This window comes from Miscanthus floridulus, chromosome 15 (genome assembly GCF_019320115.1).
Source record: "Miscanthus floridulus cultivar M001 chromosome 15, ASM1932011v1, whole genome shotgun sequence".
Classification (NCBI taxonomy): domain Eukaryota; kingdom Viridiplantae; phylum Streptophyta; class Magnoliopsida; order Poales; family Poaceae; genus Miscanthus; species Miscanthus floridulus.
Window position 1 is genome coordinate 81,519,602 of NC_089594.1, and position 27,509 is coordinate 81,547,110.

The window sequence follows — 27,509 nt, forward strand, 5'->3', positions numbered from 1 at the left end:
TTGGCTCTCCTAACTTATAGCTATTCAGATACATCTGTAATCTATATGTAGCCACGGGTGAGGCTGTTTCACTCATTCAATCAACACGCAAGCACCTGCAGTCCTGAGTTTGGGACTCGGTGTTCATCCTCATCTGCGCCTCTGAATTTCTACATGGTAATCAGAGCCATCATCTACTAAACTCCAGCGCCATGTCCTCTTCCAGCTCCAACAACAACAACAACTCCAATCCCTTCCACAGCCATGCCGTCACGGAGAAGCTTGGAAAGGGGAACCACGCGCTGTGGAAAGCCCAGGTCCGATCCGCTATACGCGGTGCTCGACTCCATGGCTACATCAACGGTGATCGCAAGGCGCCAGCAAAGGATCTGGTCGTCACAGTCGACGGGAAGGAGTAGAAGACTCCGAACCCAGCATTCGAGGAATGGGAAGCCAGGGATCAAACCGTGTTGAGCTTCCTTCTCTCGTCACTCTCCAAGGAGGTGGCAAATCAAGTCTCCACATGTGAGACTGCAGAAGCGGTGTGGAACGCCATCGAGCAGATGTACGCGTCGCAAACGCGTGCCCGCATCGTCAATCTACGCATCGCCCTCGCCAACACCAAGAAAGGTACATCTACTGCTGCTGAATATTTTGCGAAGATGAAGGCCCTCGGTGATGAAATGATAGCAGCCGGACGCCGGCTCGAGGATGAAGAACTGGTCGAGTATATTCTCACCGGTCTTGGAGAAGACTATGCATCGTTTGTTACTGCCCTAACAATCAGGGTGGAACCGGTCTTGGTTGAGGAGCTCTATGCACAGCTCCTTAACTATGAGACCCGTATGGATCTTACCTACGGCGAAGGCGGATCCAGTTCGGTGAACTCCGCGAGTCGTGGCCGCGGAGGATTTCCCAGAGGTGGAGGAGGCCGCACCCAAGGCGGCCGTGGTCAGCGCAACCGTGGCCGTGGTGGATCTCCATCACGCGGCCGCGGCAACTTCAACAGAGGCGGTGGACGCGGAGGCTTCAACAACTCTCACCGTGCATCACCTGCCGAAGATGATGATCGCCCTTTGTGCCAGGTATGCTACAAAAAGGGGCACTCTGCTGAAAAATGCTGGCACAGGTTTGATGAAGACTACGTGCCGGATCCAAAGTTGGTTGCAGCTGCCATGAACATGTACTCAGTTGACACAAACTGGTACACAGACACAGGGGCCACCGATCACATTACTAGTGATCTTGAGAAGCTATCCTTCAGGAACAAGTATCATGGTGATGATCAAATCCACACCGCCAGTGGATCAGGTATGGATATTAGTCACATTGGTCATACTACTCTTCATACCCCTTATCGTAATATTCATCTTAAAAATGTTCTTCATGTTCCACAAGCCACCAAAAATCTTGTTTCTGTACACAAACTAGCCTCTGATAATTCTGCGTTTCTAGAATTTCACCCTGATTTTTTTGCTATTAAGGATCAGGCCACGAAGCAAACCATCCTTAAGGGAAAGTGTCACAAGGGCCTGTACCCCATTCCGGCCCTTCCAATAAAGCAAGCTCATGGAGTTGCCCGAGTTTCCGTGACCAGATGGCATGATCGTCTAGGTCACCCTGCTACAAGCGTCGTGAAGCAAGTCATTAGTACCAATAATATTCATGTTTTAGAAGATTCATCTAGTGAGTCAGTGTGTGATGCCTGTCAACAGGCAAAGAGTCATCAGTTACCTTATGTTAAGTCATCTAGTACATCATTAGCACCTTTAGAACTTGTGTTTTCTGATGTCTGGGGTCCTACTATTGAATCAGTTGGTAGGAAGAAATACTATGTCAGTTTTATTGATGATTATAGCAAGTTTACCTGGATTTATCTTCTCAAATACAAGTCTGAAGTCTTTCAAAAATTTCACGAATTTCAAGCTCTAGTAGAAAGACTGTTTGATCGCAAAATTCTCGCCATGCAAACTGATTGGGGTGGCGAGTACCAAACACTGAACTCATTTTTTGCTAAGATTGGTATTACTCACCTTGTGTCATGCCCTCATACACATCAACAAAACGGTGCCGCAGAACGCAAGCACCGTCACATAGTGGAAGTTGGCCTTGCTCTATTAGCACATGCCTCAATTCCTTTGAAATTCTGGGATGAGGCCTTTTTATCTGCTACTTATCTTATAAACCGCACCCCTAGCCGTGTCATCCACAACTCCACTCCTCTAAAACGCCTATTTCAACATGATCCGGACTATGCCTTTCTCCGAGTGTTTGGGTGCGCGTGCTGGCCTAATCTTAGGCCCTACAATGCCCACAAACTTGAATATAGATCTAAACGTTGTGCTTTTCTTGGCTATAGTCAACTCCACAAAGGGTACAAGTGCCTAGATATCTCGACTGGACGCATCTATATTTCACGTGATGTTATTTTTGATGAAAATGTTTTTCCCTTTTCTGAGCTCCATCCCAATGCCGGTGCTCGGCTTCGCTCAGAAATAGATCTCCTTCATCCCACATTGTTGAATCCAGGGGGTACAACTGTAGTTGATCCGGTGACTAATGCTGTATCTAATGCCACTAATAATTTTTCTCCAAGTGCTGTTGCAAGTGCAGAAAATACCGCTGCTGATCTGCTGCGCACAGCAAGTGTGCCACAATCATCCATCGACACTGGAACTGAGGATGATGCGATGCAGCACCCTGGGCAGACGGCAGGTACGCCTGGGCGGGATTCTGCGCTGGGATCCGCATCTGGTCAGCGGCTGGCCCATGAGCGCTCGCCATCTGCCTCCTGTCACACGGGGACCAACTCCGTCGTCGCTTCACGCCAAGGAGGGACAGGATCTTCTGATGCTACTGCTCGTCGCTAGGGGGAGACTGCTGCACCTGATGGATTTCCTGTGCTGTCCACCGGTGCTGGGGGATCTTCTGTGCCGGCTGCTACTACTAATGCTGATGCATCTGCTATACCCCTCTCCTCCACAGACACTGATGTACAGGCAGAACCACGTCGTCAAACACGTCTTCAAAGTGGCATACGCAAGGAGAAAGTATACACTGATGGTACTGTCAGATACTCTTTTCTCACAACTTCAGGTGAGCCCTGGAATATAGAAGAAGCTTTGTCCAATACAGATTGGAAAATGGCAATGGATTCAGAATATAGTGCCTTGATGAACAACAAGACATGGCACTTGGTTCCACCACAAAAAGGTAGGAATGTAATAGGATGCAAGTGGGTCTATAAGATCAAAAGAAAGAAGGATGGAAGCTTGGATAGATACAAAGCAAGGCTTGTAGCAAAAGGATTCAAGCAAAGGTATGGAATTGATTATGAAGATACCTTTAGTCCTGTCATCAAGCACTCTACTATTCGCATTATTTTGTCACTTGCTATCTTTAGAGGTTGGAGCTTACGACAGCTTGATGTGCAAAACGCATTCTTGCATGGATATTTGTACGAGGATGTATATATGCAGCAGCCTCCAGGTTATGAGGACCCTGCAAAGCCTAATTATGTGTGCAAACTTGATAGAGCTCTCTATGGGTTAAAACAGGCTCCCAGAGCCTGGCATGCTCGACTTAGTAACAAGTTAATAAGTCTCGGATTTAAAGTATCAAAGGCTGACACATCCTTGTTTTTCCTCAATAAGGATAATTTGACCATGTTTGTGCTTGTATATGTAGATGATATTATTGTGGTAAGTTCTACAGAGAAGGCCACAGATACACTTCTCAAGGAGCTACAAAATGAGTTTGCCTTGAAAGATTTAGGTGATCTTCATTATTTTCTGGGTATTGAAGTTTCCAAAGTATCAAATGGGATATTATTGACACAAGACAAGTATGCATCTGATCTACTCAAGCGAGTTGGAATGTCTGATTGCAAGGCCGTGGCTGCTCCACTCAGTACTAGTGAGAAGCTGTCATTGCACGAGGGATCTTTGTTGGGACCTAAAGATGCGACACATTACAGAAGTGTAGTCGGTGCATTACAGTACTTGACACTTACCAGGCCAGATATTTCATACTCGGTGAACAAGGTTTGTCAATTTCTCCACGCACCAACCACTGTACATTGGGCTGCAGTCAAGAGGATACTGAGATACATCAAGCAATGCACTTCACTTGGCATTAAACTTCTCAAGTCATCCTCTACTTTGATCAGCGCATTTTCTGATGCCGACTGGGCAGGCAGCGGTGATGACAGGAGATCAACCGGGGGTTTTGCAATCTTCTTTGGCTCCAATCTTGTCTCATGGAGTGCTCGCAAACAGAGTACAGTGTCACGGTCGAGTACCGAATCAGAGTATAAAGCAATAGCTGATGCAACTGCTGAAGTTATGTGGATACAAACTCTACTTCGAGAATTGAGTGTGAGAACCCCAGCTGCTGCCAAACTGTGGTGTGATAATATTGGTGCTAAATACTTGTCTCAAAACCCAGTATTCCATGCTAGAACCAAGCACATAGAAGTGGATTATCACTTTGTCAGAGAAAGAGTTGCAAGAAGACTGTTAGAAATTGATTTTGTATCATCTGGAGATCAGATTGCTGACGGGTTCACCAAACCCTTGTCTGTAAGGCTACTTGAGAATTTCAAGCACAATCTTAACATGACCAAGTTATGATTGAGGGGGAGTGTTAGATAGGCAATGTGCGCATGCATCTGTAACAAACCAATGAGTCATCGGTCAAGCTATAAGTTAGGGGTAGTTGCTATTAGATATATATTGGCTCTCCTAACTTATAGCTATTCAGATACATCTGTAATCTATATGTAGCCACGGGTGAGGCTGTTTCACTCATTCAATCAACACGCAAGCACCTGCAGTCCTGAGTTTGGGACTCGGTGTTCATCCTCATCTGCGCCTCTGAATTTCTACAGGGATGACTTCCATCCTGGATTAACTGAAAGATCACAGATGACAGAGAAGATATTTGTTGACGAGGTTCAGTTGAAGCCTACATCCCGAGGCATGACCACTGGTGATCCTCCCTAAATACCACGATCCCTGCTACTCCAGGTCCGAATGATACGCCGAGTGCAGGATACAAGAGCATCTCTAACAGATTACTTACCCCCATCTCCTAAAAGTCTATGTAGGTGATCTCCTATTATTGATAGTGTAGTTTTTTTTTATTTTTCTCTTCCAATGCATTACCAATACCTTGAAAATGGACAGTGGAGAAGGGGTTGATCTCCTACATTTTGAGGGAGAAATGGGTGATTTTGAGTAATTACTTAAAACTTTTAGGTATTGGGGATCAGATGAGTAATCTGTTGAAGTAAGCACTATCTCTTAGTATTCATAAAACTTTTAGGTATTGGGGATAGGGTGGGTAATCCGTTGAAGTAACAACAATCTCTTATATTGCATTCTTTGGTACTAAGGATGTGACAAGTAGTTTGTTGGAGATGCTCTAAGTAATCGGCTAGAGGAGGTGAATAGATGGTGATCACTAAAAAGCAAAGACACTAGGGAATTTTATTGATGTAGTTTTGATTAGGAACACAACTTATTTTTGTTACAACCTGAATCAACCAATAGTCGACTAATCAAACCATGAGCTGAAATTTTGAGCTGTGTTGGTATTTACGAGTGCAAATTAAAATATAAGAATTCTGTAAGCGCACAAAATAGCATTGCAATATTTCACCGGGAGTATTCCAGGTATCATTATTTTACCATTAGGAAACAATGGAATAAAGATTATTGAATAACAAAAGAGTACTTACTAATCAACATACCAGCATAGCTAGAGCAGGGGTAAATGTAAAGATAGAAATTAAGCATAATGACACTCAAGGGATAAAACCATAATGAATAAATAGACTTGATAACTTGGAAGTATATTGGGTGAGGTAGACTCCTATAATATTCTCACTATAGAGTTATAGAAGTACAGTGGCATAAACTTATTATAGCAAAAGATTGACTCCATATTCATGCATAAGGGACATTACTCGAGAAGAGCATAGCAAAATATACTTCTTCCGTCACAACACGGGTCCTACTAATCCTACACACGGGAGATGGATTCCAAAGGACCAACGTAACTGTCACTTACGCAGCCTACCATAGGTTCTGGCATGCAGGGTGCATCCACAGGCACTACTGTGTATAAGCATCACGCTTAGACAAAAGTCTGCTACTTAACCCATTCGAATAAAGCTAGGCTAAGCGCTCTGTGATCCTATGCATAAACATAAAGGTAACTTTGACTATTCTAAGCATATAACCAAGGTAAACATAATCATGTAGATAAGAATATGACATGTAAAATATTGAAGTCTCAAAAGATATGAAAGTGTAGATACAATGGCTTACCAAGCCTCCAAGACTAGATCCGGAATCTGGACATAAGTCCAACTTGACCCTATCTCTCAAGCTACTCATCTACTACATTAGAGAGTTCTAGACCTATTCCCCCTGGTGTGCCTTCATCTGAATGAGAGATGCCTTTCTGGAGGGGGTCTGGGGTCCTTTTATAAGGAGAGATGGAGTAGGGAGCAAGCCAGCACCACGTTATTGATCCGCGTCAATTCCCTCGACCAACTTCAAACCGCCTTAGAATCAATGGTGCAGATCTTAGAGGCGTGCACGAGGCGGTGAAGGGCCAGAGGCCCATTGGGTAGGTCGGCCGACCTACACCTAGGGATGAAAGCGGGAACGGGAAATTCCCGTATCGACCGACACCGAATACCGGAATTCCCGATCGGATATCATTTTCTCAGGAAAAAAACGGATTCGGGAAGAAATCCGGAAAAATTCGGCGAATCCGGTATCGAAATCGGTTAGAGTGATTTCCCGACCGAATTAGCGGATCCCGTATTTGTCCGGGAAACCTCCCGCGGGAAATTCCCGTTTTTCCCATGGAGCAGCAAGGTTTGGCCCAGGAAGAGAGGAGGCAAGGAGCTGACGAGTCATGCATGCGGCCCATCATTCCATGCTTGGCCCAGGAATTCACGCATGGAGCAGCAAGGTTTGGCCCTTTGTTCATTTTTCTTTTCCATTTTCTTTTTTTGGTAGTTCTGTAGTTTTCTTTGCATAAATATTTTGACGAGCTCACTGTTTGCTATTGTTTGCATATGGATTATGCATGGTTGCTATTGTTGCATCGAGCTCACTGTTTCCAGTGGTTACATATATCGATGTTTCCATTTTGTGTTACCGCTTCCCGATCGTAATCGACTTGTTCCCGTTCGAAATATTCCGTTCCCGATATCCCGTAATACCGGATTCGTTTTCCCGTCCGGCCTTCCCGTTCCCGTTCCCGTTCCCGACCAAAAAATACAGGAGCAGAAATGGTTAAGACATTTTCCCGACCGTTTTCATCCCTACCTACACCTAGGGTCCCCCCGACCCTTGTCATGGCAGGTGGGCCAACCCCTCTGGTAGGTGGGTCTATACTTTGTCTTGATATCCATGATCTTCACGCCGTGATGGTTCTTGCACGGAAAAACAAACAAACACGGAGGACACATGTCAGCGAGGTATATGATGTCACATGTCACAGCATTTTTTTAAGGAAGTTAGGCATATACGGAGTATTTCTCATTTCAAGATGTTTACATCAAGGAACACAGGAGGGGAACCAAGCCAAACATGCCGGTCAGCTCCAAGTGAACATGGATACTTTGCAAGATAATGAGCCTCTCTATTAAACTCCCTACCTTCATGTGTGAAGCGCACGCAATCAAAAGATTTATCTCGAAGGATCGCCCTATAAGCGCAACGGGGCATCTCCACAGTCCTCTGCAGCTCGTGCGACGGTATTACCAGCACACGGTTACAGCCTGCGCGGCGCAGTCGCTTGGGCCCTAAAAGAAACTTTACCAAATGAAGCCCGGCCCACAAGCGCCCACGGCCTCGCCCGGACACCCTCACCTCCTCAGCGCGGGCAGCAGCAAAATTTCCGCCGGGCTTTCGAAAATCGAAGCGCCCCCGTCCCGAAATTTTCGATTCGGGTCGGGTCGGGTCCCCGCAAATCCACCCACCCGCCGTGTCCCTGCGTGCCTCTGCTCCGTTCCCTTCCCTTCCCTCCACGCCGCCCGGCCGGCCCGCCCCGAGGAAACCAAACCAGCACCCGCACCGCACCGCACCGCACCCAAGCGGCGCGACTCCGCCTTTTCAAATCCCGCCTCCCACAGTCCCACTTCCTTCCCAGTTTCCCCCTCCCTCCCTCTCCTCGCCACCTAATCCGCCCCGTCGCCCCCGCTTCCGGAAGCTTCCAGAAGGTCGCCGGTCGGAGGGACGGGCTACACGGGGGCCATCTCCCGGTAGCTTCAGTCGCCCGCCGCGCCGCCGCCAGGTCAGTCAGCGCCGTCCGGGCCTCGTCGCGCGCGCCCACCTCTTACTCTTACTCCCCCGTGGCTGTCGGCCCCCCACCCGCATCGCCACCGCCGGCCCCGATCCGCCGCCGCCGCCTCCCGCCTCCCCGCCCCCACCCCACACCGCGCCGCCCCGCCGCTCGTCTCTTCCTCCTACTGTAGCAGCCAGCCTCCAAACCCTAGCTTCACTCCCGTGTCCCTAGCCCCGTGGCGGCGGGTGGAGCCCTCGCCGCCGCGCTGCTGGGCCGTCGGATCGGGGAGTTTGTCGACTTGATTGCCCTTGCTGAACGAGGCAAATGCGCATTCATCTCCTCAACGCCGCACACGTTTGATTGATTTCGGCCCCTGATTTGGCGTAAGCGTGTTTGAGTGATGTAAGAGGATTCAGATCTAATGCGCACGCCGTTCCATGCCATTGCTGCCGAAAGCTAAATTTCTGTGTGGGGTTTATCATCCGTGTGCCTTGTCTTTCCAGATGAGTTAATATACAATGACAAGCAAGTGAAATAATGTCCTTGTTTATGGGTTTTTCCTTTTTTGTTCTGTGTTGGTGTAGGCCGAGTGGAAGGTAGGGGAAGGCGAGGAGCCAGAGGGCAGGATGCGGAGGTAGAGGATTGGACGCTACAATGGCGCAAGCTGCTGTTGAGTCTGCTCTGAATGGTGACTCTTTGATTGGGAGGCAGCCGGCGGTTCCGAGGATGAAGAGGAAGACACCGTCCGAACTGAGAGTAATGACGCCTCTCTTCCCTTCAAATTTTAAGTTCACAATGATTACTGTCTTGCCACTGGGAACGTGCAGTAGGATGAAATCCTTGGTCAAATGCAGATGCTGTCTCAACATATTCCTTGAAAGATGTCTAATTGGCTATATCACATCTTATTCAGCTGTTCATAGCATTCCACACCTGTTAACAATCTATGAGTTTAATGTGATGAAAATGATCTACCTAGTATGAACTTAAGTCCTATCCATGTTGCAATGCGATGCTTTCTGTTTTATTTTGCCCCAATGTTAATCAATTAGCTCTGTTTTCACATGGCCCCTGCCTAGTTCAAAAACCTGCTTAACCACTGGCCACTGTGATTTGAACACATTCTGATGTAAGTATTTCATGTCACAGAGTTGCATATTAACAGTGGAAACATTCACATGCTGTTGTGAGCATCATATATGGATGGATGCAAACTGAAGCTGAAATATCTTAGCATCGTATACTTATTAGAGTAAAATTCGTCACTTGATATTTTTTTTAGGTTCAAAGAATGCTTTCCACTGTTTTTGCCCCAATGTTAGTGGATTAGCTTTGTTATTTCACATTGACCTAGCCTATTAGTTCAAAGATGTCCACAGTGTACAAGCACATAGCTTGCACCATTTAAGTGATATCCATCTTTGTTGATTTTTAGGGTAGTTTTCTTAGAAGCCTGAAATAAACACTGCTGCTTGAACACATGCTGATGTAAGCATCACATATCACATGGTTGCAGATGAGCATTGAACATATTCACATCCTGTTATAAGCTTCATGTATACATGGACTCAATAACACTAGGAAGAGCTTGCAATGTTTTCCAATCATAGCATTCCACAAAATGCAGATAAACACTAAAAATGTCAATAATTATTTGTTGCAGGGTGAACAACTGAAGCGGCATACATCTGAAAAGCTTGCTAATGATCTGTTACCTTCTGCCGCATTAGATAGGTAGCTTTCTTAACCTTGTCATGTTCCTCTTGTGCTGTTTTTTTTTCCCTATGTGACTATTATATTGTATTGTAGGTCAAACAATGGACTTAGGAACACAGAACAACAAAAGATATCCAAGTACATTAACACACGTGTTACAGAGGTGTTCCCTGTGAGAAAAGCAAGAAACCTTGGGAAGGAAAATTGCAAGGTTAGAGTTAGAGGTTTTTATCCATTTTGTTGAACTCATTGACGCTTAGTCAGTCTTTTATGAAGTTGGATATTTGGTTCAATGGTTTGGTACTAAGTGTAAAATACCCTGCAGGACGCCTTACAGAATAATGAGAAGGTTTCTAAGTCTGTTGATGCTACAACGGCCTCAAATTTTGCATCATCTTCACTTCCATGGTAATGATCTGACTGCAGAACTTTAGTTTCAAGCTTTTCATTTGTTTGAGCTCTTATTCGGCTTGTTTCTCATAATTCAGTGGTCATGGCGACTCTGCTAAGTTGGACTCTTTTGTTCCATCCATGGAGGCTGCAAAGCCAGGCTTCAAGAAAGTTGAGAAATGCAGTGAAAACGCTCTGCGGAGTGTATCTGAGCTTCATGTTGGCGATGAGAAGCAGACTGGTTCTAGCAAATTTGATATGGTAATAGTCATTCTTCCTCTTGCAATTGATCATATGTTATAATGCTAGCTAACATTTCTAATGCTTTATTTTAGGAAAAAGTACTGAAAGGGTTTGGAGCTCGTGATGCTTTTGTGGCTTCTGGGCTCAATGCCCCTAATGGACAAGTTGGTGGTACTGCGTTGAAGTCTTCAGACATATTCCTGTCTAAGATCACCATTCCAGGGAAAAAAGCTCCCCTGGATTTTACCTTAAAGACTAGTTTGCAGTTTGTTTCATCATCATCTGTGAAGTGGTGGGTGTGCACTAGCTTCTCTTGCTCTTCTGTATTGAAATTTTGCTAGTTAGAAACTGTATTAACATGGTGTCTATGTTGCTTGAACCTATACCATTTCCTCAGTGGGCATTCTTAAAACTATGTTTGACCACATGCCAGTTATAACCTTTTTGAATGCTATACTGATTTGCAAAGTACTGATAGTCATAGCTTGTACTGCTTGTAACAGGTGTCACAAGCTCAATACAAGTTATGGCAGAAGCAGCATCACTGGAGCCATTGGTCAGATCTGTCCTCGCGGGTGTCAAAATTCAGAGTGCCCAAAGCCTGAGAGCAATAAGGAATTTTTGTTCTCAAAGGCTCTACAATCATGGATATATCCACAATCGCAGTTGCCTTCCTCTATCATATCTGCTATGCTCTCATCAACTGTACGAGGAGGTAATCACTAAACCTTAATTGCTCCTTTCTGTGAATGTAATTCCATAAAAGTGCTACTCTTTGCCTTGTAGAAAGTGATTTTCTTCTCAAAAGACATCAGGACTGGGAAGATTCATTTCAGAATCTTTACTACATGCTCCGGAAGAACATGTTGAATATATTCTATGGTACCTTACTTCACAGAGCTCATATTATTTGCACAAAGGACAGTATCACGTTCTTTTCGTAACAAAAAGAAGTAGCTCATCATAAAAATACCTATAACCTGACATTTACCTATGGTAAACACTAAGCAGGTTACTACATTTCATTTTTCTACATGCTGAAGAGTAGCATTTGCACCTGTACTTCTATAAACAATGTTATTTCTTGTGCCTTACACTTTATTCAAAACATAAAAGAGAGCACATAGTGATACATTTTACTCAAGGTCATCTTCATATGTGGTTCCATTTTGTGTTCCTTGTCAGTTCTGAATTTTTGTTATTCTATATCACATTATTATTCTGTCTAACCTCATCAACAACACTGACTGAACATTACTTTGTTGTTACAGTTTATACAACACAATTTGTTGCTCTCTTCATTGGTGGAAGCTGTTTGGAGAAAAAACAGTCCAGTAACGCCTACTTATCACTATCTACACGTGGCCTACGCTCATTACTACGTAAACATGTGAGTTCATTCTGATTTATTTCTGTCAGTAATATTTCTACAGCATTAGTTTTTGATGCTTCACATTTTACATATTCCTTGACACTAGTTCGATGTGCCCTTTCCGCTGCACTAATACAGAATCAAAACATTTAAAGCATGATATGGCAGCGGTAGTCTTGAAGGGCGGGCCCAGTGCAAGCGGTAGAGCTTACCGCCTGTGACAGGAAGGTCCTGGGTTCGAGTCGCGGTCTCCTTACATTGCACAGGCGAGGGTAAGGCTTGCCACTGACACCCTTCCCCAGACCCCGCACAGAGCGGGAGCTCTCTGCACTGGGTACGCCCTTGACACTATAGTTTCTTATTAACCATCAAGACACTGCATGTTTTACTAGCAATCATGGTTTTTGAGGCGTCACCTAGCCGTCGCCTTGGCGTACCACCAGCGCCACAGGACGTGGCAATGCCTCAAACCATGCTAGCAAATGATATTGATGTGGAGTCGATACATGTGGGCCATTTTTTCAGTTGCCAACTATATTTGTTGGATGAAATCATTTGTCTACCATTGCCTGGTATCATAATGGGACTGATACAATTCAAGCTTATCTAACCTTTTTTTTGCTCTATACCACTTTAAATCTTTTTATCTGCATGGATCATCATTGTAACCACATCAGTTTGCACTGTTGCAGGGTGTTTGCTTTTCTATGCCTCTTTGCAACACTGAAGTGGAGCAGGCTACTGAAGATGACCTTATTGAACTTTCAGAAATCCAAAGGCGCAATCTTGGACAGGTTTTGGTTTCCTTCCAGTTTTCCCTGTTTTGCTTTAGTTACTCTGCAGGTACCTACTTGATATAAAAAAAAGATAATTGAACCTGCAGGCAGTCAATTTGGATGCTTTGTCTGACGTGGACAACACCACACAGTCACTTCTTTCATTTACAGGCAATGAGAACGTTCATGGCTTATACGATGTTCTGTTGAATTACAAGTATGGTGCATCTCATTATTTTTTCATCCCATTCTTGTTTGCCTCAAAAATTCTGTTGCATAAGGTGATCTTGTGATTTTTCAGATCCTTGCTAAATTCTTTATCTGCTGTGGACGTCCCAGTCTTATATTCACCCCAGCCATTTCAAAATGGCTGCCTACATATTCCAGAGGTCAATTTTCAATTCTCTTTATATTTTTTGTTGTGCCTGCCTCTTTAGTTCCTTTTTGTTACTAGACTAGAAAACTTTGTGACTTCAACTCTTCTATTTACGAAGAAAGAGAACCATGTTAATGTGACATTTGTTAGAAATGCAAACTGATGCATGCGGAAGCTCTGCCCTGATTGCAAATGCCTTTAATTGAATTTGAAGCTGCCATATCATGCTTTAAATGTTTTGATTCTGTATTAGTGCAGCGGAAAGGGCACATTGAACTGTATATCAGTCTTTAGACTGAATTGTGCAATTGCGAAGTTTGATTTGAAAATTCTGATCCTCTGAATCTATGCATATCTTAGGTGAAGTGCAGGGAGATGAGGAGAGCAGACACATCCGGCGGGTTCGACACAGAACAGGGATCACCATTTGCCTCAACGACAGGCAACATCTGCTACAGCATGGAAGTGAAGGACGCGGTTCTACCGCCATGGGTCGTATCTGGACTCTGCGCCGCGATGAGCCTGGACGCGACCAGCTTTGATCTAACGTACGCACAACCATACTGTATCTTCCATTTGACATTGTTGTGTGCTTAACTCTTAGTTTTGTGCTGAGCTTTGTCGTTGTTTCTCGCAGGATCGCTACGGAGCCGTCGTCGATGGGCTTGAACGTTGCCCTCAACTCCATGGGCACCACCACGAATGCCCAGCCTGAAGGACCGACGCCTTCCAGCGGCTGTGCGCCTGCGCCTTCGGTGGGTGGCATTCCTGACGCGGTCCTCGTCCCCTCCCTGCACTCCGCCTCGGTGCGGCGCCTCAGCTACACGGACGGCGGGTACGTTGCGCACACAACCGTGTGAGCTCTGAGCTTGAGTTGGCCTCGGTTCCTGCCCCCGAGCGTAGCAGCCTCTTTTGCTGCCCGTCCGGCAGCCGGGTGGGTGGGAGGGTGCTTCTGTCGTCTGTTTGGCCGGGCCCCCACGACGGCAAAAGAAGCCTCGGCATGCGGAGTCCTGTTCCTGCGTCTCCCAACTCTGGCTGCGTATCATGTGCGGGTTGTTCTTGTGATTTTGGAGCCTGCCCTGGCCTTTTGTCGTACACGGACGTGTCGTTACACGCTTGGTTGGATGGTATCTAAATTATGAGGCCAGCTTTCTGGTGGTCTGGGAAAGGGTTCAATTCTACTTGTGCATCCATCACCTGTGCTTGGTGTTTTATTTTCATCTCTTTGGCTTGGCCGTCGTACTGTCGTTTAAAGTTGGAGAGATTAAAGATGGCAACGTACGTGGTGCCCGCGGATATTGCCTTCTTACGCCCGCCAGCTAAATCTCTCACCCGCGCCCGCGACTCGCCACGGGCAACAAACCACGCCTGTGCCCTCCATCCGTGGGCATGAAATGCCCGCGTGCATGCCCGTGTGCCCGCCAGGTTGAGTATATACATAAATTATAGTGCATTACAAGAGATGCGAAGATACATATTCACAACAAATCGTGTATATATACATATATTTGCTTGTAGGTCTCACATGTCAGACTTGTGGAGCGGGTCTGGCGGATAAGCGGGCGAGGATAGCAAATTTCTTTGCTCGCGAAGAACTATCCTCTGGGTTTAGAATGGTGCCCTCGTCCGTGCCCGCGGGCAAAAAGTGGTGCCCGTATCCTTGCCCATCGGGTTCCATGCCCGCGGGCATGCAGGCATTCTGTGCCTGTTGCCATCTTTAGGAGATGGAAGGTGCCGTTCCTTTTCAACGTTACTTTTATAGTACTGTTTGTGTGGGCTTCAACTGCAAGGCTGGCAGTCAAGGGCTAAGCAAGCCTGCTGTTTGAATTTCGATGGCAACGTTCTGCGATGGACTGCGAACGGTTTCGTCTTTACTTGCGGTTTGAATTTTAAGGGCCAGTCCTGTTCGCTTGATTATAAACCATACTTTCACAACACATTAACTAACGGTATTTTAGTCATCGCTTATTATCCAAGCGAACGGAGCACCGGCTGCTGCCCACTTTACTTGCCGGACAGTGTAATGGTCAATGGACACACAGAATCCACCTGTCCAGTCTAGCAACCTGAGCCAGGACCAACCCTCCAACCACAGTTGACGAACGGAACGGCAGAGACTGAGCCGACGCTCGTGCTACCAAAACTGCCGATCGAATTTGTTTTCCCGCCGTTTCTCATCGCCACAAAAATGGGCGGGAAATGTTATTATATTACACTCGTAATAATAATACAAAATCACAGGGCAGGGCAGGGCAGGGAAAAGAAAACGAAACCGGACGAGGAAGAGTCTCCCGGTCCCATTCCCAGGAGGCTAGGAGATTAGCGCCTCTCCCGAGACATCATCAACGCGAGTGCCTGTCGCATGATCCCGAGACAGGATATTAGCGCGAGCCCCGAGGCAGCAAATCTTCTCCAGGCGGGCCCCGCACACCCCCGTCTCTCCCTCCAGGGCTGCCGCTCAGCGCTCAGCTCTCCCGCAACGCGACAAATGTGCGAAACGGCAAATTGGCAAAAGCATTCCTCTCTTCTTCTACTACTGCCCGAGGAGGCTCTGCTGCTGCTGCTAGCAAAAAGCTTCGTCCTTTCCTCTCTCTCGCTCGCTCATTCCACGTTCGTTCCTCCCACACCCATTCCCTCCTCACTACTTTTCGCGTTGCGCTCGGCGGCCCATGACCATGAGCGCCTGCGGCGGCGGCGGCGGCGGCGCCGGGGGCATCAGCCCCGCGTCGCGCTTCCTGCGCCGCCGCGCCGCCGTGCGGGACCTGGGCGGGGACGTGGCCGGCGACCCCGACTCCGACGCCTTCTGGGCCGCCGCGCCCCTCCTCTACGACTTCTCCCAGCAGCAGCCCACGCCCCAGCGGCCCGCGCGGCGATCGCCCTCGCCGGCGCAGACCAGCCCGTGCCTCCTCGCCCGGAAGCGGCACAAGGAGCGGTCCCCGTCGCCGCCTCCGGCCCCGCGGCGCTCGCCCGCGTCGGGCGGGACGACGACGACCTGCCTGCTCTCCGCCCTGCACCGCACCTGCGTGGGCTGGGGCGTCACGAGGCGCGCCGAGTACCCCAGCCGGTACCGCCCGGCTTCTCCCACAGCTTCTAGACTCGGGATGCGCGTGCACCAGCTGGCGGCGTCTCGGTGCGTGGGCGAGGACAAGGACAAGGAGAGCACCAGCGGCGCCGTCAAGAGGAGCAAGTGCCTCGGGGTGGTGGTGGGCAAGAACGAGCAGCAGGAGGAGGATCAGGTGGCGCCGGCGGTTGGTCAAGATCAAGAGAGCGGCCGTGAGGAGGCGAGGAAGGCGAGGAGCAGGAAGAGGGCGAGGTGGAGCCGCCGGCGCCGCAGCGCTTCCAGGCGCGCCAAGAAGGCCCCGCGCGTCGTCAAGGAGGAGCAGGAGGAGACGTCAGGCGAGGCGTCGGCGGAAGAGGACGTCAAGCCTGCGGTGGCGGAGGAGGAGCCGAGGGAGGGGAGGAAGAGGGCGGCGGCCACGGCGAGTGCGCGTGCCCGCGTCGCCGCCAAGCGCGGCAAGAGGACGACCCCTCCGAAGCAGGAGGAGGAGAAGGGGGAGGTGGCAGCGGCGGCGGCGGCGGCGGAGAGCAAGCCAGCCACCGCCACTCCCGACCCCGGCTCGCCGCGCGGCAAGGTGGACCGGTGGTCGGCGTGGCGGTACGCGGCGGGCGAGGCGACGCTCGTCGACATCCTTCGCGAGCGCGGCGCCACTGCCGGCAACCCCGCGCCGCGCGCCGACCTGCGGGCGCAGGCGCGCCGCCACATCGGCGACACCGGCCTCCTCGACCACCTCCTCCGCCACGTCGCCGACAAGGTCCCCGCCGGCAGCGCCGACCGGGTCCGCCGCCGGTATAACCCGGCCGGCGGCCTGGAGTACTGGCTCGAGCCGGCCGGACTGGCGGCCGTGCGGCGGGAGGCCGGCGTCGATGACCCGTACTGGGTGCCGCCGCCCGGGTGGAAGCACGGAGACCCCGTGTCGCCTGAGGCCCGCACGCTCCAGGTGCAGAAGCAGGTGGAGGAGCTCACCGTCGAGCTTGCCGTCGTAAAGAGGTCTCCTTTCTCGTCTTCTACTTGTAGTCTCATGGATTGCAGCTTCTTCTTGCAGCTATGATGAATGTCGATGATACTCTGATTAGATTCTTGAACGCAGCAAGTACTGATACTTGTTTCTTTGCTGAAATTGACTTGTGATTTCCATGAACTGAAGGCAAATGAAGCAGCTCGACTCCAATCTGGTGCAAGTGAGCAAGGAAGCCTACATCTCATGGAAGGTGATCACACATACCTTGTTGATATGAATCTCATTCCTGTCTTTCACTGTTCAGATTTTCGGTAAACTTCTAGTGCAGAACTGAAAACAGGGTATCCATGTGTGACACTCTCACACATAGTTGTGCCTGTGCTCTGCTCTTGTAAATTGTAATGTTGTACACATGTCTAGTTCTGGCTGGATGTTGGTGTTTGATTTCAGATGTTGTTAGCTACATTTGTACTGTGCATAAAAATTGGTAGAACAGCAGGATATTTTGTTTAGCTTTGCTCCACTTGTCACCTCTCTGAAGTTGTGAATCTGTCATTTATGTGCTTTACTTGTCACATTGCTTCATCGTGCTTAAAGTCGACCTATTAATCTGCAATTCTGTACACACACTGGAACTACACTCATGCCAATATAATGTTAAACTGCATGTCTGTTTCCATTAGTACTTAAAGAACTTGATGAAGAATCAAAAGTTCATAGTTTTTGTTCATTGTAGCATTTTAATCTAGATAGGTAGCTACCCTCATTGGTCTAAATATGTTCATGAATCATGATATTAATGGCAGGGGTATGACTGTATGATGAAGGCTAATGGCAAGCTGGAAAAAGAGGTGCTGTCCTTGGAGGTATGCTTCACCTTACTGCTTCCTAAGTTGTTAATCTAATTTGATGCAAGATTTATATTTCTGATCCCATTACTTATTCAGTGTACCCCAACTTGCTTGGGAGTAAGAGGTTTGTTGTTGTTGAATCCATTAATTATTTGCTAGCTTAATTCGGTGATGGCCATGACTTATTGTGGGTTCTCATTTTCAGGAGAAGTATGAGAATGCGGCACAGGTGAATGGGGAGCTGAAAGAGCTGCTGCTGTTACTGAAGGTACATCACTACATTCAATCAATCTTCACAATTTGCACCTCAGCAAAGTTACGTATCTTTCTGGTAACATGTGGTACCTTTGTATGATGAAGTATTGATCTGAAGCTCTGGATCTGTTTTCCAGGATAAGTATGATACTGTGCTTGAGAAGAATGAGAAACTGGAGGGCCAGATGGTTGCTCTGTCCACTTCTTTCCAGTCCATGAAGGTACACTCACTATTTATTTAATGCAATTGAACTGCACAGATATTTGGCGGACTGCTGCTCTGTAGTTTCTTTGTTTTGCCTCACTTTGAGGCGTGCCTCATTGTGTATTTAGCAGTAACAACCATCAGTGTACTGATAGAACATTGCTTGTGCATTGGACTGTATGTGCAGGAAGAGTTGCTCCTGCAGAGAATTGAAGAACAACCTGTTCTGATGCTAGCGCAAGAGCCTTGGGATGGTGACAAGCAAGAAGCCTGTGCGAACAATGCTTTGGTGTGTGCAAGCAACCAGCTGACTGATGCTGATGCCGTCGATGGCAGCTTCAGCAGCGATCACAGTGCCTGTGATGACGAGAAGATGGCGCTGAGGAAGGGTATCTGCATGCGGGAGGGAGCATGGCAGTGGCCTAGGTCTGCTGCTTCCGGTGGCAAGGCCGGCAGCCCTGGGGATCTGCCAGAGCCGCTGACTCCCGGCGCGGATCTGGTCATCGCCGACTTCGACACCATGATCAATAGCCTTGCGCCACCGTCCATGGAGGACTACCTGCTGGCCGATGGTCTCCCCACGCCAACGTCGGCCTCGTCCACCAATGCCTCTCCCAAGCTCCAGCTCCTCCCCTCACCGGCCTCGCCAATCCAGGTCCAGCCTCTGCCGTCAACAGCCATGGTCATGGGCGACCTCAACCTGCAGCTCCGGCATTCGGTGAGCTAGTCTAGTCCTCCCTTAGTGCCCTGCTTCCTGTCCCCCCCCCCCCCCCCCCCCCCCCCCAAAAAAAAATGTGCCTTGACAATTGACATCTCTAGGTCGTGCCACCAATGAACAGTGCACACACATGACCGTGAAGATGACTGACCTCTGCCTGGCCATTGTTACAGCCACAGGACATGTCGTCTACGTCATCAGGACCGTGCGGTGCCAAGGCGCTGAATCTCGACGCAGGAGCTGGAGGTGGCGAGGTTGACACTGAGCTGGTCCTGGCAACCCCCACCTACTGATCCGACGCTGACGAGCTCCGATGAATGGACAGATGACCACTGAAGTTTTTGCCTCGCCGTCATTATATTAACCCATCTCACATCTCAGAACATAGCACACAGGACAGGGCAGGATAGCTGCAGAAAGACAGAAGAACACCCGAGACGAGAAGATAGATTACCTACCCCTTCTTTACCTTTGCTGAACTAGGCCATGCATTATGCTGATTCTTCTCCTTTAATTGTCAGTCAGTAGTTGTCTCTAGTTTCAGTTGGAACTTAGTTGCAGGTGGGTTTTACTTACAGCTGAGCACCATGCTGCTGCTGCTTAATTCCTACAGTAGTTTGTACTTATGGTTGGAGAAATGGTCTGCCACTCCGTTGAAGTCAAATGCTCACCAGGAGCATGCATCAGAGACAAGGATGTTTTGATCTCGTGATGAATTGCACAGACTGCTTATAGATTAGCGTATTCAGGAGTTTTTTTTTTCGAATGCTATTTGTTACTGTTTAATTACATTTGCCACGATAACATCACCCAGCGGTCCATGTCCATCGAGTCGACTGCACGCGCTCGGCGTGGTGAGGCTTGCCGTACTCGTCGAGCATGCATGACGCATGACGGTGAGCGAGCCCTTGCCCTGAGGCAACCTCCAGGACAGCGCGGCACGGAGGAGCTTCTGTCTCCTCGCAAATACGAGGCGGACGGCGAGGGATGGAATTGTACAAGCTTGTTTGGGAAGAGAAAGCAGATTAGCAGAGCAGAGCAGCGGTAGTGCAACCACGCCTATGCTCGTGGGTTGGACTCTAGTTTTGGCACTGGCCTCTTGTTTTGCAGAGGTTTGAAGTCGGGTTTTATTCTGTGCCGAGTGTTGGATACACAGGTGAATCCTGTCTGTAGCACACAGCACAATGTTGGGTACGCAGGTCGCTGCACACATACATGCCTCTGCTCATGTATTCTAGACTCTGCGTGCGGAGCGGACCGTGCTTTTTGTTTTGGAGGCACATATTCCGCGACTGGTTGCACGCTCCGGTAGCGCACAGCCCATCTTCCTCCTCGCGTTGCCCCTCCCTGCCACCCTTCCTCCGTCGCCCCTCCCCTCCCCTACCTCCACCACTGGCGGCCGGCGGCTCCCGCCGCCTCACCGCGCTGCCCACCTCCCGCCCTCCCCTAAAGCTCCGCCGCGACGCCCTCGCCCTGCCCCATCACTGCGGCCAGCGGCTTTTGCTGCCTCGCTGAGCCACCCACCATCCGCCCCCGCCACCCTAATCCTAGGGCAGGATGATGGCAAGCTCCTGCCGTGACACCCCCACTGCCAGCCCCGCCCCGCCATCGTCTCGCCCGCCTCCCCCAAAACCCCCCTTCTAAGCCTGCCAATGAGGGTATCGAAACTAACACCAGCGAGCTTCTTGTCTTCGACACCGGTGAGCTCCTCGCCAGAACCCTATAGCTGCCTTCTTCCTCTCCTGTGCGGGCGCGCGTCGCGCGAAGGGTCGCGTAAAAGAATTAACTTTTTTGTTCCATGCGCGCGTGCCTCCCCTCACCACTCAGTCTCAGGTGCTCAATATGTTGCATGTGGGGCCTCAACTCCAAGTATCGCCATGCCATCTCCGTCATACACCACCAAGCACCTCTCTGCGTACGGGGCTCCTCCTCCTATATTCTTCTTGAGGATCTTTACGACAGGGAACATGTGAAGGAGTCCCATCAGGCCCTTGCCGCCATTGACAGCAGTGGCTCCGGTCCTCGATCCGGCGGCGGCTCCAGCGTCAAAGCCCTCGGGTTTTGGTCCAGCACTGGCTACCTCAATAAGAAGCGTCGTAGCCGCGGCCTTGGAACCTTTCTGACCGACAGCATCACCACAGAACCCTCCTTCCCTAGGCTTCGATTCGGACATGGGTTAGTGCCACGTCCTCCTACAACGCCATGGACCCCAGGCTTGGCCCATGCCTTTCCGTCGGTTCCCTGGCGCTGGTGTTCTAGGCGGGTCGGCCTGGCACATCGCCTCACCAGGCCTACTTCTCCACGGATGCCATTCCCACCCAAACCAGTCCCCTTCATCTACAGGATGTTCTCATTTCGACATTTAATTTCCCATGGTCTGATTAAGAACCTAATCTCTATCCGTGCTCTGACTCGCGACAATAATGTTCTATCGAGTTTGACCCATTTGGTTTCTCCATAGGTCCATCTATTTGCGGTTGCCATTCACTCGAGCTCTCCTCGCTGTAGCGCCCTCTCTGGTGCCAACCTCAGCACGAGCCGCGTTGCGGGATCCCAACTGGCGCGCTGCCATAGAAAACAGGAGTTCAAGGCACTCCAGTCCAGTCGAACCGTACCTGGCGCCCTGTCGATCGCTCACGTGGTGCCCACATCCGGAGTACAAGCTAGCTAGCTAGGTGAGTGCATCTAGGTGGTCAACAAAGCGATCAGCTAGCGGGGCCAAGCAGCCATTGGCAAAGCTCAGCAGCTTGGATGCCATAGCCCTTTGGAGACGACAAGGTGGACATGGATAATCCTATTCCTAGTTGATGTAAAAACTAAACTGGAAATTAATCAATTGGGTGTGCATCAAAATTTCCTCCAAAACGATCCGGGATGGAAGCAGTGGTGGACGTAGGATTATGAAATAACATGATAAGCCTTAAATTCAAAGATTAAGCTAGCTAGAAACTAGGACAACTTATGATATAAATAGTTCAAAATATAGCCGTAAAATAGACTTATAATACTACATGTCCGACTTGTTTACCTACCGCTTTATGAATGACATAAATGTCTCGATTATATCATTCTCATCCACTTAGAAGAAAATATCCGGCTCAATGATTTTGACTAGACAATCATTCGAAGCTTAGCTAATTATTCCTTTACTTTGTTTTCACTATAATCAATGCAGAAAATACCCTTTCAACACTCGCCGTTGCCATCGTAAAAGCAATATCAATTTGAGGAGCAAGTAAATCATATCATACGCTTTGTGCCTTTGTGTTTCAACAAGCTTAACTGAGACGTCAATAATTTTGTTTAGACCCTTGAAGCTATCATCTCGTCACATGACGTCAATACAAAGTTGCAATTCAAGTTTTAGCAAATCATTGTTGGAGAACTCCTTAGGGTAGAATTCCACCAATCTAAGTGCATCAAAAGAAGCATGAGTTGGAAGGACTAAAGGCTAACATACAAGATACTACCTCCATATTGATCTCATCAAACCAATTATGATGCTCTTGACTAATTTGATCAATGACACCGATATATACTTCTCTTTTGAAATGATCATCATTTGTTTGGTTTAGGGCACGGGCATACCCTGCCGAATTTTCATAAGGAACATAATCACCATCCAGAGCAGGAACATTATGATTAATGCAAAAAGAAGTGACCCTCCTCTCAAGAAATTGATCCCAACCATCGGACCTCAATTGTTGCATTCTGATTTTTTACCACATTAACAAGTGAGATTGCAATAAGAATATCTTGATCCCTTGTCTACAAACACTCGGATAACTCATTTGTGTATCCAAGAATTAATAACATAACATACATCAAGTGCGCAAAGAAAACAAACTCAAAGGTTTCAAATGCTCCAAGCACAAAATGTATCTTTGTCCAATCGTCCTATGTGAAATATCATCACCAAGATCAATGTTTACATCATGGATATTGAGGAATACATAGTGATGATGACGCATATAGTTTTGTAATGAGAGCCCCACCGAGTCTCACCAGGCCTAGGCAAACCCATATCTTTCTAGTCCACAATTCAAGCTCACAAAACTCAAATACTTTCTTGATATTCTCAAGCCTAGCATTTCGAAGCATAGAATGACGCTTGTAAGAAACTCCAACAATATTAAACAAGATAGATACTTGATGAGAAAAGCTCTTACAATCAATATTTCCCTTGGCAATAGCAACATGAGAACTATACTAGTTGGAGTTGATGTGCAAAGCAATGAATATAATACACAGAAGGTGATTCTTGCATGACCAATGTTTTTATCCCTTTAATTAATATCTCCTTTCATATTGCTAGCCCCGGCCCATCATAACCTTGACCTATGGTTTGAGTCACATAGTCAATCCATGACTAACAAGTAAACCTTGGTGCAAGTTTTTCACAACCCATTGACGGTCCAGTGCAAGCTTTTAATTTCCCATCTATAATCGGTGTTTGCGTTTGCGTTTTCACGGCAGACAGACAGCCCGGTGCAAGCTTTTTTCATCAATCCATAGTCGGCGAGTTTCAACGCTTCAGTGAGGATTGTCCAGTGCATGCCTGTAGCGTCGGGCTGTCTGCCAGTGCTCCTATTTGCTTGCCTCCTTATCGCTTGCCTCACCCATGTCGGCGACAGCGTTCTCACCTCCTTCTCCTCGACTTCGGTGGACTGAACCACCCGGCTTCCTCTAAACCTTCTCACCGCCACCAAACACCTCCTTCACCGGCAACCTAGCGGCTCCGATACCACTTGTTGGAGCAAGTGGTGCCCTGCGCTAGAAAGTGAACGCCGACGAGACTTAGTAGATGGAAACGCAAACACGAGAGAATGGATATGTGCGGCTCAACTGTCGTAGCTCTTGCAGATCTCTTCGTTGCCTTTTGTTTACACAATGCAAGCCTAGGATCTCGGAACAACCTCCGAGTCCCTGCGCCATGCCGCGTGCCGTGCGACCCTGTTTCTCTGCGACGCGCGCTACGTTCAGCGTCACACGCCATGGCGCTGACAGACAGACCCAATCGGGCTGTGTCGTGGACCAAGCACGCCTTCAGCCACGCGCTACCCGCTAGCCTAGCTAATGCAGATGAATGAACAAAGTTCTTTACATGATGATAATGCAACAATTTAGCTAACAGAAACTGGAGGGGCAAAAATCCCCTACAGGAAATTTATTGAATAAAAAAGAGTAAAACAAGGTTCAGAAGAACGAAACTAGAACTAACTAAGCAGACAGAAAGAGAGAAGACCGAAACTAAGCTTAGGAAACAAAGAAAGAAAGAAAGAAAATGAGAAACAAGATACAAGTTACAACAGATTTTGAATCCACAAGTCAAAGGTCCTGAAAGTTTAGCCTTAACCCGTAGGGAGAGGATCTTGATTTCCTTCAGAAAAATAGCTTTGGCCATCGAAGGGTCTGGAGGTCGGCCCTTGAAAATAAGATCATTTCTCACGGATAATGGTTATTGTCCTCGTGCAGTTTGATAGGCAATGTGGCAATCTTGTGTAGTACTGTGTTAGATACACAAGTACGCATAATCCATCTGTTGTCTTCATCGGCTACGAGCTTGTGAATGATATTCGTGACTTTTATAAGCAGCCAGTCGAAGCCCATTCTAATTTTTTCTTCTCACCCAATTTCCTTTTTTCTATTGCCCCGAAGGCATCCGTACGGCTGCCGTTTGCACGGAAGGCATCTGTACAGCCACAGCTTTAGACTGCCTAAGGAGAAGAGATCAGAACCAATAATTCTTTTTTTTTTGTCATACCAGTAATTCTACGTTGACGCTTCATGACTATTGTTGCATGTGTTCTGATTGAAATATCTTCAGTACCATCATTAAATGCTCTAGCTAGGTCGCGAACTGCAATATGAACTGACTGTAAATCTCTCGCTTTTTTCTAAAGGCAGCGCATGCTTCTCACGAAGGTCTTGTTTGTTTATTTTATAATCTATATTTTTCAGCTGAAACAGTGTTCTTCTCCCACAACAAATCAGTCGAAACAGTATTTCAACTTATTTTTTTAGCGAAGTGAACGGAGCCGAAGCATGCATGTCCGATAGCTTTTCACCTGCTAATCTCATGATACCATGAAAATTGCGGCAGTTCTTTCTTATTCAGATCTGTGAAACCGGAATTCATCCAGGACTCGGAGTCATCATAATAACGTGAACGAAAAATGAGTAGCAGTATCCAGGTGAGCCTTCTTCTCCTGCTTTCACTGTCCATGATAAAGGACATATCCAAAGAGAGATGCAGGAGAATTTGTACGCTTTGCTTTTTCTGTGTGGCTCGACAGTCAAGGCAGTCAAAAATACTTTTGATGGTGCTTTTTATGGCGTTGATGATTTCATTCCCAAGAGCGAAGGCCAACTCTGGACTGACTGAAGGAGGCGTTCTTCCTCTCCGTCTCCCACATCCTCTTCGTCCTCCGACTAAGGTCCTGTTTGGTTTCTATAAGTCAGGTGACTTATTAAGTCAGGTGACTGAAAACCAGTGACTTATAAGTCATGCCTGTTTGGTTGTAGATGACTTATAAGCTCATTAAAGGTGTGGGCCCCACGCGAAAAGGGTGACTTATAAGTTTTAAGCAGGGGTGAACCAACTTAAAACTTATAAGCAGGGGTGACTTATAAGTTGGTAGTGTTTGACAAAATAAGTCACTTTTTTTACTTTTTAACTTATAAGTAGGTGATTTATTTGGAGCCTAAAGTGGGGCTGTTGGTTGGTCTCTTTAATTAACAGCAGGCCCAAGCCATTCCGTGAGTACCCAACATGCATTTCTCTACCATCTGGAGCTCTGATCTCTGATTTGCGTGGCATGCAGCCTGACTGTCCCTGTGGAGTTTGAGAGGTGCCATGGCAATCTTGTGTAGCACGTACGGTATTGGATACTAATCCTTCTTCGGTTGTCCTCATGCACTGCGAGCTGGTTTCCGTCATTCCGTATCACGACCACCGGACCTAACGTCCTTTTGATCAGTTCGATCGTCGCCTTTCCATCTTCCGGTTTTGGGATGATTACTATTGGGATTGGCGAGATAACCCGATCCGACCCATCCCGATGTGAATCCCGGCCTGATCCTCCAACGGAGTATGGTTTATAAGTTGTAACGATAGCGTCAAAGTACGTATGCAGCAGCAGCATCTCGGTGTGTGTATTCCAGTGTACTAGGAATTAAGTAACGGTGATAGATGACTTTGCAGTCGCACTACCGCAAACCTCAAATTTACCGAATGTTTTTATGTTTATCGAGTGTATTTCCTCGGACACTCGGTAAATAAATTCTTTGTCAAGTGCTATCCTAAAAACACTTAGCAAAAAAAAACACTCAGCAAAAAGGGGTTTTGCCGAGTGTCAAACAAAAAACACTCGGCAAATAGGGGTTTACCGAGTGTCACAAAAAAACAGTCGGCAAAAAGAGATGTTTGCCGAGTGTACAAATACAACACTCGGCAAAGAAAAAAAAAAAAAAAAAAAAAAAACCCACCCGCCCCTCCCCTCCCTCACGCACACACCCACACCCACACCCACACCCACACCCCCACCCCCTCCCCTCCCTCCCTCCCATCCTCTCCCGCGTGTGGCCGACGCCTCCCCTCCTTCCGCCGGCGGCCGACCCCTCCCCTCCCTCACCGGCAGCGCCCCTCCCCTCGGATCTGCCGCCCCGCCCCTCATTGGTCTAAATATGTTCATGAATCATGATCTTAATGGCAGGGGTATGACTGTATGGTGAAGGCTAATGGCAAGCTGGAAAAAGAGGTGCTGTCCTTGGAGGTATGCTTCACCTTACTGCTTCCTAAGTTGTTAATCTAATTTGATGCAAGATTTATATTTCTGATCCCATTACTTATTCAGTGTACCCCAACTTGCTTGGGAGTAAGAGGTTTGTTGTTGTTGAATCCATTAATTATTTGCTAGCTTAATTCGGTGATGGCCATGACTTATTGTGGGTTCTCATTTTCAGGAGAAGTATGAGAATGCGGCACAGGTGAATGGGGAGCTGAAAGAGCTGCTGCTGTTACTGAAGGTACATCACTACACTCAATCAATCTTCACAATTTGCACCTCAGCAAAGTTACGTATCTTTCTGGTAACATGTGGTACCTTTGTATGATGAAGTATTGATCTGAAGCTCTGGATCTGTTTTCCAGGATAAGTATGATACTGTGCTTGAGAAGAATGAGAAACTGGAGGGCCAGATGGTTGCTCTGTCCACTTCTTTCCAGTCCATGAAGGTACACTCACTATTTATTTAATGCAATTGAACTGCACAGATATTTGGCGGACTGCTGCTCTGTAGT

General features: G+C 47.8%; 2 protein-coding genes and 1 non-coding gene across 5 annotated transcripts; all 3 read left to right on the top strand.

Annotated features, from left to right (window-relative positions):
• The first annotated feature begins 680 nt into the window (after positions 1 to 680).
• LOC136509744 (small nucleolar RNA Z247) lies at positions 681 to 819 on the top strand. Its single transcript, XR_010772487.1, has one exon. It is a non-coding gene; the product is annotated as a small nucleolar RNA Z247 (small nucleolar RNA).
• Positions 820 to 8,072: 7,253 nt separating this feature from the next.
• On the top strand, positions 8,073 to 14,368 carry LOC136508644 (uncharacterized). 2 transcript variants are annotated; one of them, XM_066503377.1, is made up of 15 exons: positions 8,073 to 8,295; positions 8,871 to 9,042; positions 9,950 to 10,020; positions 10,096 to 10,213; positions 10,328 to 10,410; positions 10,491 to 10,653; positions 10,728 to 10,927; positions 11,139 to 11,350; positions 11,422 to 11,517; positions 11,907 to 12,025; positions 12,700 to 12,801; positions 12,891 to 13,000; positions 13,085 to 13,172; positions 13,520 to 13,707; positions 13,797 to 14,367. In XM_066503377.1, exons 2-15 carry the CDS (start codon positions 8,941 to 8,943, stop codon positions 14,017 to 14,019), a joined length of 1,875 nt encoding a protein of 624 aa, XP_066359474.1. In that variant the 5' UTR covers positions 8,073 to 8,295; positions 8,871 to 8,940; the 3' UTR covers positions 14,020 to 14,367. The 2 variants fall into 2 exon arrangements, with proteins under 2 accessions (XP_066359474.1, XP_066359475.1); XM_066503378.1 differs by lacking the exon at positions 8,073 to 8,295 and adding an exon at positions 8,422 to 8,669 and having other exon boundaries at positions 13,797 to 14,368.
• A 1,366-nt stretch (positions 14,369 to 15,734) lies between these two features.
• LOC136508797 (protein AMEIOTIC 1 homolog) lies at positions 15,735 to 19,949 on the top strand. 2 transcript variants are annotated; one of them, XM_066503570.1, is made up of 7 exons: positions 15,735 to 17,207; positions 17,365 to 17,428; positions 17,985 to 18,044; positions 18,235 to 18,297; positions 18,422 to 18,505; positions 18,677 to 19,207; positions 19,381 to 19,949. In XM_066503570.1, the coding sequence occupies exons 1-7, from the start codon at positions 15,829 to 15,831 to the stop codon at positions 19,498 to 19,500; spliced, it is 2,301 nt and encodes a 766-aa protein (XP_066359667.1). In that variant the 5' UTR covers positions 15,735 to 15,828; the 3' UTR covers positions 19,501 to 19,949. The 2 variants fall into 2 exon arrangements, with proteins under 2 accessions (XP_066359667.1, XP_066359668.1); XM_066503571.1 differs by having other exon boundaries at positions 19,387 to 19,949.
• Positions 19,950 to 27,509: the final 7,560 nt, after the last annotated feature.